Below are 16,683 nucleotides of genomic sequence, written 5' to 3' on the forward strand. Positions count from 1 at the left end.
CTGGATGCCTCCTATCTCCTTCCCCGGAATTTCCCACCCCTGTGGTCTGGTAACTAGTGGGGTCACACCAACAGTTCTTCACATCCTGGATCCCACTTTCACTGATGGGCCCAGCATTTCCCCAATTCTTCCAGACCCAGCTTCATGGCCTTCGAGTTGATGTCAACTCATAGCAACCCTATAGGCCAGGAGAACTGCCCCTGTGGGTTTCCAAGACTGTGACTCGTGATGGGAGTAGAAAGCCCCGTCTTCCTCCCAAGGACTGGCTGGTGGTTTTGAACTGCTGCCCTTGCGATTGCAGCCCAATGGGCAACCACTGTGCCACCGGGCTTCCCTCAGTGCTATTTGCTACCTTGTCTCCAACATGCCACCACCGTCAGAGGCAATGCAGCTGGCTTGCAGTTGGTCACGTTTCGTGATTTTTCTGTATGTAAAATCCGACTCAGAAATCGCTTGGCTCATGAAGCGGTCATTCTTCTGCTGCTGTTCTCTGGCCCACCAATAGGGGTGACCAAAGCAAAGACTCGGATCGAGTCTGAAAAATGCGTCTACCAACACACCTAACACAAGGTCTGACTCTATTATAACATTCATCAGAGAAATCAAGGCAAGCAGTAATAATTACTACCAAAGTAATATTTGTTGAATCTCAGCGAGATCTACTCTGGGCATTGTATCAGGTGTTCCTCTATGTGTATTTCTTTACAGTGACCCTCTTAGGAGAGTCTCCTCACCACCATCTGACAGGTCAAGTGCAGAGCACTGTGGTGGATTCTCTAAGATCACACACATGATCAACTGGATGCAAGTCCAGAGGTCGAACTCCAAGCTCACCCCTCCTAAGCACAGCCACTGTCTTCTGTCTCTGCCCAGGGAACGGTGGAGTGCAGTGGAGTGAGGCTTTGTGCCCAAGTTTAAGTGCAGGTCACTTAATCTCCAAGGGCCAGGTTCCTCATTGGCAAAACAGGGAGAACCATCACACCTGCCCCACAGGGTGAGGCTCACATGAGCTGAGGCAAGTCCATTGTTTAAGGAACGGTGAGCTCTTCATGTTGGGGGCTCTGAACCCGTGTCCACCATCCTCAAGCCCAGCAGGGAGGAGGACATGCACTACCGTTTTCAGTGGGGTTTTCTTTCGGTGAGGTTTCACCACTCAGCTCTCAGGTAGGTAGTCTATTGCTTCCAGGCCATCTCCAATATGCTACCTAGGGGCTTTCACTGGCCTTCCAATACGTTGGTTTGCTGGAGGCGGGGCTGTGGGCCTTCTCAAAAGAAACATCTATACCTGCACAACAATATATATATACATGCACAGCAGTATACACACATGCACACTTCCCAGGCCACAACAGGTGGTTTGGGAAGTTTTGAAGCCTCTCCATTGATTTCCAAAGTCTAGGCTCAAATGACAAACCCTCTACAGACCCTTGGCTCATTCCGTGGCCACACAGCGGGGCTAACAAATCTCAAAAATTGAGATTTCTGTGCCCGGTCTCAGATTTAAGGGGCCCTGAGAGCACAAGGTAAAGGCTCTTAGCCACCAACAGCACATTTGACAGTTCAAGTCCACCAGCCTCTCTGCAAGAGAAAGAGATGTCAAATCTGCCTCCCGGATTCCAGTCTTAGAAAACCCACGGGGCCCTTCCCCAGGCTGCAGGGTCATGGTGCGTTGGAATTCAACTCGAGGGTGAGTTTGGGTTTGGTGGGTATCCCACATCTACTGATTGAGAACCACCGAATCTGTCTTCTTATCATATGACCCTAAACAGTCTAACATACTGGGGACTTTGGGGGAACGGTTGCTCCAAATGATGCCCATTTATTGGATCAGAATTCATCTCTATCACCTTTCCCTCGTTAGTGTTAGACAAGTTACTTAACATCTTTTACCTTTCAATTTTCTCTTCAGCAAAATTAAGGGATTATCATCTGTCAGTGGTTCTCAACCTTCCTAGTGCCTCAACCCTTTAATACAGTTCCTTATGTTGGAGTGACCCCCAACCATAAACTTATTTTTGTTGCCACTTTAACACTGTAATTTTGGTACTGTTATGAATCAGGCGACCCATGTGGAAGGGTCATTTGACCCCCAAAGGGGTCTCAGCCCACAGGTTGATAACTGCTGTCATGGGTAAATGTGGGGTTAGAACGGTCTATGTAAGTGATTAGCAGTGTCTTGCATGGCATCTAAGAACACACTAAATGTTCATGTTTGTTTATCATAAAGTGTACAGGACCAATATTGAGAAACCTCCAGGTGCTGTGAAGGCCAGTGGCTCAGGCTGCCAGCCACTTCTCGGGAGAGAGGAGCTGGCCGTTTCTTCCTGTGGAGACGACAGACAGCTCAGAAGCCTCTGTGCGCTGTGGTCGTTGAGTTGGAATTGACCGGCACTTGCCTTTTATCAGCTGTGGAATGAACATTTTGACTCTGGAGCTTAGGTGTTGGGTTGCCGACCCCAAGGCCAGAGGTGTCAAACCACCAGCCGCTCCTTGGGGAAAAGATGAGGCTGAGCGCTCTGGTAGAGATTTAGTCTTGTAAACTCCATGGTGGGTAATTATGAGTCAGAATTGACTTGATAGCCATGGGTTGGTGGTTGGTTTGGGGCGTTTTTTCATAAGTAATACTGTTGTTATCGAAGTGGGAGCACAAGCCAATCACTAACAGACTGTAACAAAAATATGTGAAAGGAAAAAATCCAAAGTTTATTAAACATTAAGAATGACAGAGAGAGGTTTGGACTGAGTAGCGTCGTCATACCACCAATATCCTGGTGCACACAACCCCGCTGACCTCGCGTTAACGCGTACTGTCCTAGCAGATGCCACCTGAGGTGCTGCCAAACCACACTAGTAGGTGATTTGTGATGTTTGGTAAAGTTCCCAAAAGGAGGAGGTTATGTCTTCACTGAAATACCCATTATTCACACACACTCACCGCCTGACACTCTACGCACACTTGCTCCCTGCAACACAAACTGACTTTAGTACCCAAATCCAAGCCAGCAAGATGCAGGATGCAGGATAACGCTCTGCTTAGGTTTTTGCTTGTTCAGTCCATGTAGAGGAAACCTGGAGGAGCCCTTGCCTAGCTCCCAGAGGTGGGTGGGGGAGGACAGGACGGGGACCTCAGAGGCCCAGGAGGAAGGTGCAAAGACTGAGAGCGGTGACCACCTAGCCTAGAGCCACCTGCTGCACTGACCTCGGCTTCAGTCTCTGCCTCCACTCCCCGCATGTAGGCAAACAGGCTGAGTCCGCCTGTCCTGGGGTTGTCGGTCTACACCCTGGCTCAACTTTGGCCCTACCTGAGGGGGGACCTGAGGGAGGATGAACTATTATGAAAAGCAAGGTGAACCTGCGCATCTTACAGAAGGTGTTGTTTCACTCCAAGGGAAGGTTGCGACTCTGAAAACGCTTCTCCCCTCTTCTGAAACCAGAACTTAGATCTCATTCATTTAGATTAAGTGTCCAGCACCCCTTCACAAAGCCTGCGAGTTAGAAGCCACCTTCTGGCTCATCTCACACACGATCTCTCCGGCAATGTGTCTGCCCTCCCCTGCTCCTCCTGCCTCGGGTGCTGCTTTCTGGCGGGCCATCAGTCTTGACTAACGTTGACTAATGTGAAAGGTCAAAGTAGCTACTTGCTCTTGAAGAGGACGCGATATTTCAGTTCTCCCACACCACCTACCTCAAGGTAGCACAAGCAGAACCCTATGCAGACCAATCTCTGCCTTTCTTGGCAAGCTTAGTCACAAGACCCAACAAGCGAACTAACCTATGCCAAGAAGTCCTATGCCTCTCATCCCAAGTGATACAGACATGATGTTGGCATGGTATGGTCTGCATCCATTTTAATCTATGGACGATGCTTATGATGAAACGAAGAAGAAATGACCACAGGACTCTTGGAGCTGCAGCCACGCATCAGGCCTTTGCGTCTCAGTCTAGTTAGCTAATCCAATGTCCACTTCAGTTTAGTTAGCTGCCCTGGGAACAAAGGCAGCATCCAGGAGTGGATGTGGGTGGGTGTGAATTAAAAAGTACCTATATATAAGTGTTCCTGGCACACACACGAGTAAGTTTTACACGATCTCTTTTATTTCTTCTGCAGAAAACATTTGTAATGATTATTGGATACAAACAACTTAAATTCCAAGAAAGATCAGTGTTCAAATATAGGTTTATTTTTTTTAGTTGGCATTTTACACTTTTTTTGAGTGGTCCAAGGTGCAAACCTTTTAACATCTCTTCACTTACAAGCTCCACGTCCATTCCCCCGCTCTGTGTGTCTCTGCTGGCACCCAGACTGATGGCTCTGGACCACATGGCAATTGCTCTTCCATAAAAGGTCGACACAAATTCCCCTCAACTACCTCTTACTCAGCTTCTGCAGAGGCTTTCCGAAGGTTTTATTTAGTAAAGTGACCTGAACCTTTAGTTTCCAGTATAATGCGCTCCCCTCTTTGGCTGTACTCTGGAACCTGGGGCAAACAAATACCTAGTCGGATTCCCAAGATGGTGACGCTGTGAGGACCATTGCCGCGGGACCGACAAGACGACCCCCAGATCACTTAGCAAACGCACATTGTGGAGGCGCGAAACCAGAAACGCCCACTCAGGAGATGGCGTTGCAATCTAGAACAAAATGTTCCTTCGCAAGACCATCAGAATCGCTTGGCATCACACAACTTAGTGAAACGAGAGAGCAATCATCTTTAACGCCCAAACATCTCTCCCACGATAAATGGTCTGCACCGCACCAAAGTCCACCTGGGGCTCTGCACAAGATACACACCGCTGCAGAGGAGCCCCGGGGGTGGGGGAACCTGCAGCAGGGCTCTGTTCGAGAAACCCGTGATTCTGAAGTGAACATTTTGGGGGGCAGATGCATTCTCTTAAAAAATCAAACAAACAAGAAAAAAAAACCCTCACTGTATCATTCAATAAATATTTGACTTAAAATCCATTTTGTGCTTTTGGGTGACATTAACGGACTTCTTTCGGAGGCCGAACGGGGAGAAAGAAAGCTGCTTGTGGAGTTGGGAGCAGGATTCACCGTGGCAAACCTTGGTGCTGCCATCACATTTTAATTTAAAGTGGAAAAATGCTGACGCGTCAGCAATAAGCTTAAAATATTAAAGACATTCAAAAACCCCAAAGCACTTCTCTGTACAATATTGGCGAATATATATCTCTTCTCTGTGATTTTAAAACGTGGAATAATTTTCCTTTTTCTCTTGGCTATATATAATATATGTCTTTCAAAATACATGGTCAGTATTTGTATCTGAAAAATACTGTACAAAAAAAAGAACTTCCTATAATTACTCTGTAAAAACATTAAACAATTTCAATCATCTCTCCTTTTGGTCAATAGTAAACATTTCCGCTGATTGGAGTCCCCACAGTTTGAGACACCACCACTCCCTTCCAAGACACACTAGTGTCGCTTACATTCATTTTTCAGAAGTCCACTTCGAGACGCATACAGACAGCCCAAAGCAAATAGAGAGTAAGCAACAGAAGCTCTGGAATCATTCATTTAAGAGGCATTCAAAAATGACACCACTAGGGAAAAGCGGGGGTTACAAAAACATCGACTTATGGACTTAACTAATTTTAGAAAACAGCAGGTATAATTCACAATATATATATTTGTATATACATTACAAAAAAAATAATGGGGAAACTCAGATGTGAAGCCATGGAATTCTTCCAAGTATCAAGAGGGATGTGGGGAAAGTGAAGTGGGAATAAGGGGGATGGAGTATGGATGAGGAGAGAACCCCAAATCAAACTTTATGGAAGTCAAAAGCTCTTCCAGGACACGTGTGTTGGCACATGTAAATGAACCCCTTGCTCTGCGACCTGCGTCTCTGTCCTGGGGTGTGCTGGGCATGCTCAAATGCGTTCCTGTAAGGTTGGTTGGCTGGCTGGCTGGCTGTTTCAGCAGGGAAGATGTCCTACACCCACTAGGACTACTCAGGCAGCATGCTCTAGCGAACAATAGGATTATTGCTTTAAAGTACAGGCGGTGCAAAGCCCCACTCTGTGCTCTGTGATAGGACTCTGACTTACCTGGGGTGGGCAGAAGAAAAAGGAAACTTAGTAGATAGCAGTTAGGTGAAATGAGGGACCTAATAAAGCTAAACACCACTTCGAATCTGAAGACAAATTGCACCACAACTGAACGTAGGACAGCCACCTATCTACGAACCGAGCTGCCCGGAGGGGCCAAGGCATCTCGTGCACCTTGTCAGCACGGCAGCTTGGAGACTGCATGTGCGCCTGCAAACTGAGCTCTATAATGTCCCCAGGCCTCCCCAGGGCCCTTCTGGGCCTCCGAGGAGCGGGTCCTGCGAGAGCAAGTCAGCTCAATCACGAAGTGAACTTTGAAAGGGAAGGCGTCGGCGAAGGCGGCTCTGGGGAGGAGAACCCCCGAGAGGTCTGGGGAAGTCCAGTAAAAACATGGCGCCTTTCCTCTGTGGGGGCCAAGCAATGGAGAGGGGGCTTCTTTGAAAGGGCAGGTGCAAAGGGAGACACACACACACACACACACACACACAGGCACAAGCACATCAACGTGTGCATGCACGCGCATGTGCACGCGCGCGCACACTCACACACGGATGCACGTCAGAATGTGAGTCAGGTGTGTGGGTGCCGCTGGTAAAGTGCTGATGATCGAAAGGTGGTTTGGGTGTGGTGCTATCAGACAGGAAGCAAGCTGTCCTTCTACTCAAGAGCCAGCCCACAACAATGCCCCCCTACAGGGGCCCGTGCCTGGCTTCATACTTGGCAAGTGTGTTCTTGCATTTGCCCAGCTCCTTCCGCAAGTCAGCCACCTCCTGGCGGAGCGCTGAGTTCTCCTTCTCCAGGAACGAGGCCCGGATGGCGATCTGGTTCTCCTTCAGCCTGCGGGCGTCTCGGGAGCGCTTGGCTGCCATGTTGTTCTTTCTGCGCCGTGCCCAGTACTTGTCATCCTGCTCATTAGTTACAGAAGGAAAGAGAATGAGCAAATTAGATTTCAGCAGGGCTCAGGGTCACCCCAGGCGCTGGCAGCCTTCAGGGTTGTGCTAAGGCCCAGGCCCAGGTGCTTAATGCGTGTCTCTTGCCTTGGCTGTTGTCAGGATGCCTGAGGATGGCCTGAGTCAGGGTTTCCGACCTGTCACAACAGGCCTGGGTGCCCAAGATCAGAGCCGAAGAGCAAGGAGCTCACCTCCAACTCCCTATGGCATGGCACAGATGTCGTCTCTCGCCTGGCTTTAAAACGCAGGCGGCTTTTTCTTTTAGGCACACTCATGTGCCTCTGGGTACGAGTGTCAATTGGTGTCACATTTTGGGGAGGCGATTGGTAAAGCTGCTACTGTTAGGTGCCCTCAAAGTGAGTTTTGACTCCAGGCGACGAAGACGAACTTCCCCCGTGGGGTTTCCTGTGCCGTCTCCTTTACGGGTGCAGAGCTACTGACTGGGTGCCAACTGCTAACCTTGCCTTTTGCAGCCGGGTGCCTTGCTGGGGAACACCAGCGGGGCTCTTTAGTTTGGGAATATTGATCAGTCACATCCCACAAGCCCACTGATCCAACAATTCCACTTCCAGATTGCGTCCTACAGCAAGACCCGGGCCCATGCACGGGACAGGGGCACCGCGCCGTTACTCCAGCAGGGCTTGCAACAGAGCAAGTGGATGTAACTTCCCCCTGACGATTCATCAGGAGGATTTGTCAGAACTATGTTGTGACGGGGCAGGAGAAGGAACACACTCTGCAGCTGTTCAACGCGAGGACCAGCTGGGTTGGACCGTGGTCACCATATGCCACCCCGTGAGTGGAAGCAATGGCAATTTGCAGCCAACTAGGCCGGGCCTCCCTCTTCTCATTTTGATTGGCAAGAAAAATATTATAATGAATCCATAGAAAATGACGCAGAAAGTTCTATACCGAACTATTAACAGTGGTGCTTCTAGGAGGAGGAGGGGGCGGCCAAGGGGAGGCTGGCTCTTTAACCTTTTACTTTACATCTTTCTGAATTATTAGATTATATAATGGGCATGTACACTTCGGTAATTAAAAGTAGAACTTTTTTTTAAAACCCTTCAACCCGACACCAATCAATGCATCACTGGTGGGTAGCATTTAAATAATTTACTCCAATTTCCTAGAACTTCTCTCTGGGCCTTAATTAACCTGAGGACTACGTAACTGGGGTCAATGTGGACCCACGCGTCCTTTTCCCTCAATGTTGCTCCACCCTCGCCTGAAGGAAGAGCTTCCTTGGAAGGTTGAGAAGAGCAGCTCCTCTGAGATGCTGTGTGCAGGGCCCTGCCTGAGATGCTCGAGTTGCTACCTGCTTTTTTCAACAACCTGCAGGAGCAGATCTCTTAGTCCCAACAGCGAATACCTGCAGGTACATGCCACTCAGAACAAAGGGGCAAGGCTGTTCTTACACACACACACAGGCCTCCCAGGGGCAGCTGGGGTTGGAGGAGGTCACATGGCTGGGGCCAGGGCTGCAAGGACCATCCCAGGTTAGGGCCCTACTCCAGTGCCTGCTCGGACAATTGCCCGGCACAAGACAGGTGGGTGCAGCCACTCCGTCTGCCTGTTCACCAGCCGGCACTGGCATCTTGAGCATACAGCACCCCGACTTCCTATACGTTTCACAATGACACGATGGACAAGGTTTGGGAAGTATTTCCAGAGAACTTGCTCTCGGCTCTTCCCGGGGAGGAGGCTGCACTTTAGAGAATCCCTGTACTTGGGGGCGGGGCACATGGCTGTTGAGGGAGCCATTTAGTATCTGCACAAGGCGAAGGGAGCCATGTGTGGCCGTGCTTTGGAAAGGGAGCCAGAGAGATGGGAGATGGGCGAGAGGCCCACTGGGGAGAGAAGGCAAGGCAGGAGGACCCCTCAGTGACATCACAGTGCCAAGGGGACCAAGGGGCACTGTAACAACAGTGAAGTCTCCGGCTGTGAAGGAAATGGTGTGTGTGACTTTGCTGTAAACTCAATGCCATTCCCTCCGGACTGCCAGGAAGCCCACCACAGCCTGAATGCTCCAGAGCTCTGCAAAGAACAGCTGACGGGATCCAGCATGGAGCTTGCACACAGGGCAGTAGGAGCCTGGGAGGCTATTCAAACCAAACCTGGGGAGGGACAGGATCTGGGAGCAAGGCTACCTCCACAGGCCATGGAATTGGGAGTCTGTGACAATCCTGGCTAGGCTTGAAGCGTTAGGCAGTCACCAACTGACCTCAGGAGATCAAACATCTTCTCCCTCCTCTCCTCTTCCCTCTGACATCACCTGCCCATGCATGCGAGGAGCTGGCAGAGGTGTGGGATGGGTACGGCTCAGGTGAGAGCCAGCTGGGAGTAGGGGTGGAGTGGAAGATGGAGCAGGCAGGAATGAGGACAGACTGAATGTCCTGGGCTGGAAAAGCCATTTCAGTTCCCTTGACCTGCCCAGAGTGTGTGCAGCATGACATGCCCTCTACCCTTCTTCTCCATCTCCCGGGCACTACCCGCCACCACCCAGCAGTGACCCACTCAGCACTGATCCACCGCTGACCTGAGCATCTCCTGTCCGAGGCAGCCTCCTCCCCCAGAACCCCTCTGACAGGCCACATACCCCTCTCGTTGCCAGACTGGAGGCTCCACGCGGCCCCGGTCTGGTTCAACTTGTACCCCCAAGCCACCCTTGTGGGGGCTTGGCCCAGCCTTTGAGCAGTATTTGCCAAGTAACTAAATGAACATTGAAAAGTATTAAGAAGTCAAGGTGATTGTCGATTTGAGACTTAAGAGTGAAGGGGTGGAGTTTAGCCTGTCAATCAGGTCACAACTTGATGACCTCATTTGGAGGTGCTAAGGAGATAAATAGCTCATTGGAGGTGGGACACACACTCTCTCTTCTCTTTCTCTCTCTCTCTCTCTCTCTCTCTCTCTCTCTCTCTCTCTCTCTCTCTCTCTCTCTCTCTCTCTCTCTCTCTCTCCCTGAGAGATATTCCTGTTGAGAAAACACATGGAGTTATGCTGGAGCCTGGAGCTGGAGGAGCCATGTGGAGATGCACCCCAGTACTAAGATGGTTATAGCGTCACTGGATCCACAAGACTTCCCACCCACTGGCCTGTGATCTTCCTGCATTTGGCATCATTGCATGTGTTGCGTGGGTCTGAAGAGGAATTTATAGATTGGTATCAGACATATGGGCTACTATCAGACTTATGGACTTGATCTGGACTGGGATGTTTCCTCAATATCCAATTGCTCTTGTATATAAAGCTCTTTCTTATATACATCTGAGTGGCTATGAATTTGTTTCTCGAGTCAACCCAGACTAACACAAGTGGATTTTCTTGTATCCAGGAATCCCGGTATCCAGCTATGGCTCTCCTGGGAGGTACATGCCAGCACAACTGAAGTGCTGAGACAGCTGCAGGGGAAACCAGTTGGGGTGGGGTCTATTCTCAAACCAGGGTGCCCCTCTTGCTGGGGCCCACAAACGCCTCTCCCACTAGCTCAGTGCTCACTGCTGGAAGGAGGAATATGGTGTGGGCCCTGCTTCCTGCTTCCAACCAGCTTGCTGCCTGTGACCACAGCCGGAAACACCCAGGCCACATGGCAGGGGAATGTTCCTGCCACTCCCCACCCTCTAGGTGAGCAGGTCAAACCCAGCCCCGGCCAGCCTTACCATGTGAGATCCAGCACAGTTGGTTTTGCCTTGGCCTCTGGGTTGCCAAGGTTACCTGGATTACTCAGTAATCCTGCCTCTGCTCTGGGCCTGTTAGTGTGGGAGTTCTGAAGGGCCGGCTGGAACCTATACCTGTCCCTCTGAGGCCTCCTGCCACACCGCTGCCCTCTGTTCAAGGGGAGATCCATGCTGGATAGGTGACCTGGTTTGCTTCAAGACAAGGCGCTCAAGTGCAGACAGACCTGGACCACTGATGGTACAACTCTTCTTGATACGACCCAACTACAGGATTATATGACATGTGGATTATGTGCCCCTAAAACGGCTTAATTAAAAGAAAAATAGGGAAAATATCCAGTTAAAAGAAGTGATGCCATGCCACCTCTCTAGTTCCTCCACAGTCTAAGCACCAGTTCCCTTAGGAAAGCAGCAGCAGAGATACCCAAACTCCCATCAGAGGGCTCCCTGGACAGATCGTCTGGCTTTCTGGTGCTCAGACCATGCGCCATCCTTTTCCGATCCTTGGGATAGCAGCTACTGACTTAGGTACCATCTGAGAGCCCCTGACAGGACCGACATTCTACAGTGACTTTCAGGAAGCCAGAGGCTTAGAGTCAGCGAGACTGGACTCTAACCAGCAGTGTGCATCTACACTCACCCCGCTGCCCCTCCACTTCCTCAAGTGCAAGAGGTTACTTGGCACTCACAAATCCCCAAGATCGCTTCAAGCCATGGCACCCCCGGTGTGTGCGTCATGGAGAACGCCCTCCGGCATGTGGGCAATGGTGGAGATTTCAATCTGCCGGGCACTTCAGCTACCACACCTGAGCTCTGTCCCTGCTCCACACTCTTTCTAAATAAAAGTAGGAGTGACAAGTCAGTCCCGGCAAAACAAAGGAGCATCTCTCTCTGTGACCCATATTTGGGTTTGGATAATTGGGTCAGAAGTGAGGAAACACATGTCATGGACAGAAACTCGACTCTCTCTGTTATCCGTACTGTTGGAAGGAAGCACAGACTAACACAACCCCCTAGAAGTCAAGGTTAAGAACAAAGTGTTCTAGTCTGGACCAGTTTTAGATGTGGTAAAGTGCTAGAGATCCAAATTCTCTTCTCCTTGGGCCTCATTCAATGTGTCTGATTCATTTTACATTGCATTTGGACTTCTCAAAGTAAATCTATTTTTCTTTCTAAATATTCTCTCCCACATCAATGGGGAGATAAAACCCACCCGGAATTAACCTTGAGCTGTGATCATTTATGGAGTAAGTAGTTATGGGCAGTATCAGCTCACCCGCCAGCTTCCTTTTCAGAATCCCACCCTGGTCATCCCTGGTTGGCCATGTGAGAGGGGTCAAGTCTCTGGCTGCTCTTCTCTGAGGTACACAGGAAATGGCAGCAGTTACCCAGAAACTTCCACAAGCAGGGTAACCCCCCAGAGGGCTCTGAGGCCAAAATGCTTTGCCCCAAGAACGTTCCTTCTCCTTCTAGCCTCGCAAGATTTGGGGTTCGTTTTATTGCTTCTCGTGCTTCCTTGTGAGAGAGTTGTAGGTTTGCTCCCTTCATAGGCTTCAAAGCGCCCCCAGCATTCCGACTCGTCCCCCAGCGCTGTGCATTACCAAGACACGAAAGGCGTGTTTCAGGAGGAAACCCTGAAAGGAAGCAACGGGGGCCTAGACTCGCCAGGCAGGACAAGGAATCAAGTCCCGAGTCCTTCGTTCCCTAAATGATGCGATCTCCCTGAGCACACCCTTTCACTGGCCTCGGAGTCCCCCTCTCCACTTGCCCAGAAGCCTGAACACCAGTTCCAATTTACCTTCAGATCGTCAGGGATGAAGACCTTGCGAGCTTTCTTAATCATAGGCTGCGGCTTCAGTTCTTCCTCGGAGAACTTGCGTTTGCGGGGATCAAACATTTCCTGGCCGGGGATGCTGGACAGCGCAAGGTCTGCCGGGTCAGGCTCGTAACCCACTGGGACCTGAATGGTGTCCGGATCAATGGGACTTGGCGTATTGCGGCTTGCTGGCAACAGCTGACCTGAAACAACACGGGAGTTTTAATTCACAGGCGCTCGCTCGTGGCCCGGACCCAGTGGGCAGCTGCTCCCCGATACTCAGGGCGGCGGCCACAGCCTTCACTGGCCTGTCCTGCACTTTACCTCGTCCTTCTCACAGTTCCTTAGAACTCAGTGGCGTTAGGTGTGCCATGCAGACCCATACCGTGTTCAACGACGGGGAAGAAGAATCTAAATTACAAAATATATGCACTGATTTCTTCTTGAACCAGGGGCGGTGGATTGACACGCAGGCAGCAACCGTGGGCTCAAAGACAATGATGGTGAGGATGGCGGAGGGCCGGGCAGCGTGTTGGTCCACTGTGCACAGATCTGCTGTGAGCTGGAGACGACTGTGTTTCTATCCAGTGCGCCCCGTAGAGCAGCCTCTACACAGCACGAGGGACAGAAAGACAAGAATTCGACCTTAAAAGTTTGGGGTTGTTTTTTTCTTAGGCCAGTTGAGGAGCTGGTCCCTGGATGACCAATAGCTAGCAAGTTGGGGTGTTGTAGTGCAGGCGCTGGGAGGGAAGTAAGCACCACGTGCCTTTGAACGTGGACCTGACCGGGCGGAGGTGAGGGACTCTTGCTCCGGCTGGCAGGTACTAGAGTCTTGAGACAAAGAGCTGCAAGCAGAAACAGGCGTCCTAAGCACAGGGAGGGACGAGATCATGGCTTGTATTTCTGGAGGCCAGCAAGTAGTCCTGAGCCAGAGAACAAAATGGAAAGATGCAGGTGCAAAGGAGGCGCCCCGGAAGGGGAGCCGCGTGGCCGCTGGGAAGGCCCAAGCACCCCTGAAGGATGCGGCACAGGGAAGTAGCACACGCATGGCGCCCCGAGCCCCACGATGACGAATGGGCTGCGGGGGGCAAGACCGGAGCAGGAAGACGGACACGGGGCTGGGCTGCTGGGGCTCACAGGCACACGCATGAAGAGTGCCCGTGCGGATGGGGAGGAGGGAAGAGGATCAAGAGAGAGACTGGGAACGTTCAAGGAGATGCCCTGGAGGCGCCCAGACTCCACCGGAGGGTTCTCCAGGTTGAGCCGAACCCCTGGAATGAGCACCGTTCGCAGCACAGCGTTTTCGCACATTTCGGAGTGTGTCCTGCTGGAGAACATGAACTTCCTAATGGACCACAAGGTTAAGGTGGGGCGCTCCGAGCCTTTTCATGTCATCTGCATTTTACAATCACTCCTTTCACGCCCAGAGAATAATCTCGACTCTGCCTGGCCCGGGCCCCTCTTGTCCAGGCAGCCGGTTGGGAGGCCAGCGTGTGAAGTGCGGTTTAGGTGCCAGGAAAACCTGCCCGGATGGAAGCATGGAGCCCACTGGCGTGGATTCTAGTGCTCGGCTCGGGTGTTCTGGAAAGGCCCCGTGGGGAGCTGGCGAGATGACTGCTCTGGGTGACCTTTGAGGTCGGAACTTGGCTTTGAGCTCTCCTCCTATCCTGGCTGCCAGCGGGAGGAGCCGGCCCAAGGCGTTGGCAGCGGACAGCGAGTTCTCATTAGCCCAGCTGCCACCGCCGCTCGGCTCCGGCTTCCAGAGACTGCTGAGCTGGGGGTGGAGGGCGTCAAGCTAGATTTGATCGAGTGCCTCCTGACATTGCCTCAGAACATGAGCCCTCTCGGTGGGTCTGGGAAGGAAACGGGCATTTTAAAAATTGTTCCCTTTAGAAAGGTCTCTTTGAACTTAATAACAAAGTGACTCAACACCCTCGTTCCTAGATCGGCCACACACGCACACACACACGCACACACACACAGTTGACGCTGTTATGTTAAAAGCTATGGCTTTATTGCCACATCTATGTCCTTCAGACACACAGACACACACATTGTTAACACTGTTATGTTAAAAGCTACAGCTTTGTAGCCCTATGTCCTTAAGACAGACAGACAGACAGACACACACACACACACACACATTCTCTACCTACCCCCATGTTATTTCCATTTCCAACTGCTCTATGTTCATCCCGCTCCTCACCAAGGTGGTGACTTCGGAGCTCTGCTTCCACAAAGGGTCTGTCTCCTTTAATGGCAGCCCTCCGAGGCTGGGCTCTGGCATTCCTTCACGGACACGCTGACAATAATGCGCTCCATTTAGGCGGGAGCCTTCCCTTTGCGCTTCCTCGCCAGCCCTGCCCCAGTCCCATAAAATTAGGTCAGCCCTACCTGCAGAGTGGAGTGAGGCAAGCAGACCCTGCAGGGCAAATGACTTCCCCCACCCCCACCCCCCACCCACCAAACAGCCCCCCAGACCAAGGGCCTTGGGGACAAAGCCCCCCTTCCCCCCTCAGACACTCACACCTTTTTATTAATATCTGTTTTCTCTGTCAGATTCCAATTTTCCTTCTTTAGCCCCAGTTGTCCATTAGCAGTGTCAGTGGGCAATAGGAGATGGGCCCCTCGTGATTCCCCCTTCTCTTCGACAGCATTTCAACATGCTCCCAGAGCGGCTCAAGAATGCACCATGCCATGAACTGTCTGACTTGCAAAAGATGGTCATCGAAAGGTTGCAACCAATGTGGAAATGTGTCGAGCAAGGGACCGTCCGGTTTCTGTTCCCGTCGCCTCAGCTTCCCCTCCTCCTCGCTGATCTCCCCAGAGGCGAACACCCTCAGCTCGGTGTGGACACCTCCGACCTTGGTTTGTACCTGCAGGTGACTTAGCTCAGGAGGATCATACCGCTGCACCCCCTGACTTACTTTCCCAGATGCGAGTGTGCCATTTTCATGGTTAGTATACACAGAACTCCTCCGCCCTTTCTGAGAATGATTACCGCTTGCTGGCAAGCGGATTCTGACTCACACTGATGTCAGAGGACATAGCAGGCCTGCCTCATAGCAGTTTCCAGGTAATATCTTTGTGGAAGGAGCACCGATGGGGACATGGTTCAATTGCTCAGCGGCTAAGCACAAGGTCTGTGGCATTCTACTTCGGTAGAGATTTACACCCTAGGAAACCCCATGGGCCATCTCTACTCTGCCTTATAGGGTGGTTGAGTCAAAACCAACTCAAAGACCACGGTTTTGGGTCCTGTTCATCTTTATAGAAGCAGGCGACCGCATGGTTCTCGTTCAGAGTGGCTGGTGGATTCGAACCACCGACATTTCGGTTAGCGCGGTCCAGTGAGCGCTTACCTGGCAGCACCACCCGGCCTCCTTCCGGGATGACTCTCGCTCACTGCCACTGAGTCAATTCTGACTCTGTATCATTACAGAGTCACACTTCACCTAACCATTCCCCGACCGCTGGATTTGAGGAGGTTTCCAGTTTTTTTTGCTTGCACTGTTGCAGATGAAATTCCTAGTAGTGGGGCTGTTCATTCAACAGGCATGTACATGATTTATAAATATATATTTTCCAAGGTCCTAGCAGGTTGTCCTCAAAAAATGACCATAATTAAGGAAGGGACATGTTTTCTCCCAACTAAGTGCTAATTTAGAATAATACTGTCACTGATACGTACAAATATCACCTTGGTTTTACTTGGCACTTCCCGGCTTACTGGGTGCTTACTTCTCCTCCTGGACCCTGGACGGTGCCTTAACAACCGCTGTCCCTTCCTCCCTATTCCGGTGGAACAAGGCTTTGGAGGTGGGCTCTTCCTTCACCTGTCGTATGCATCATGACCCTTGCCTCCCATTCTTGTCCGTCGCTTCTCGACAGAGGGTCAGCAGCTCTGCTCGGTGCTGTAAGTGGCCCGCGAGTCAGAACACACTCAGGGGCCATGGGTTTGGTCTTGCTCGTCATTTTACCATGCACAGATTTGACATCGCGATATAGAAATAGTCTATATCAGATTCCCTCATGGCTTCTTGTATACCTTTTCTCGACTCCAAATCTCTCATTCCGTTCCAGTCGTACGGAGATTTGGTACTGTTTCCTTTTTTAATTATTTTCTGAAAATCAGAAATGTGTGTGAAACGCCCCAGAGGGCGCT

The 16,683-nt window shown here is 51.0% G+C and overlaps 1 protein-coding gene across 1 annotated transcript in view; it reads right to left on the reverse strand.

Annotated features, from left to right (window-relative positions):
• Positions 1–6,193: 6,193 nt before the first annotated feature.
• Positions 6,194–16,683, reverse strand: part of HLF (HLF transcription factor, PAR bZIP family member) — a 59,019-nt gene continuing 48,529 nt past the window's right edge. Inside the window, exons 3-4 of the mRNA XM_075559287.1 lie at positions 12,501–12,721; positions 6,194–6,980 (exon numbers count right to left, since the gene is read on the reverse strand). Of these exons, the coding sequence (XP_075415402.1) occupies positions 6,765–6,980; positions 12,501–12,721 (437 nt within the window). The 3' untranslated portion in view covers positions 6,194–6,764. The remainder of the gene's footprint in view (positions 6,981–12,500; positions 12,722–16,683) is intronic.

This window comes from Tenrec ecaudatus, chromosome 10, assembly GCF_050624435.1.
Source record: "Tenrec ecaudatus isolate mTenEca1 chromosome 10, mTenEca1.hap1, whole genome shotgun sequence".
NCBI lineage: Eukaryota > Metazoa > Chordata > Mammalia > Afrosoricida > Tenrecidae > Tenrec > Tenrec ecaudatus.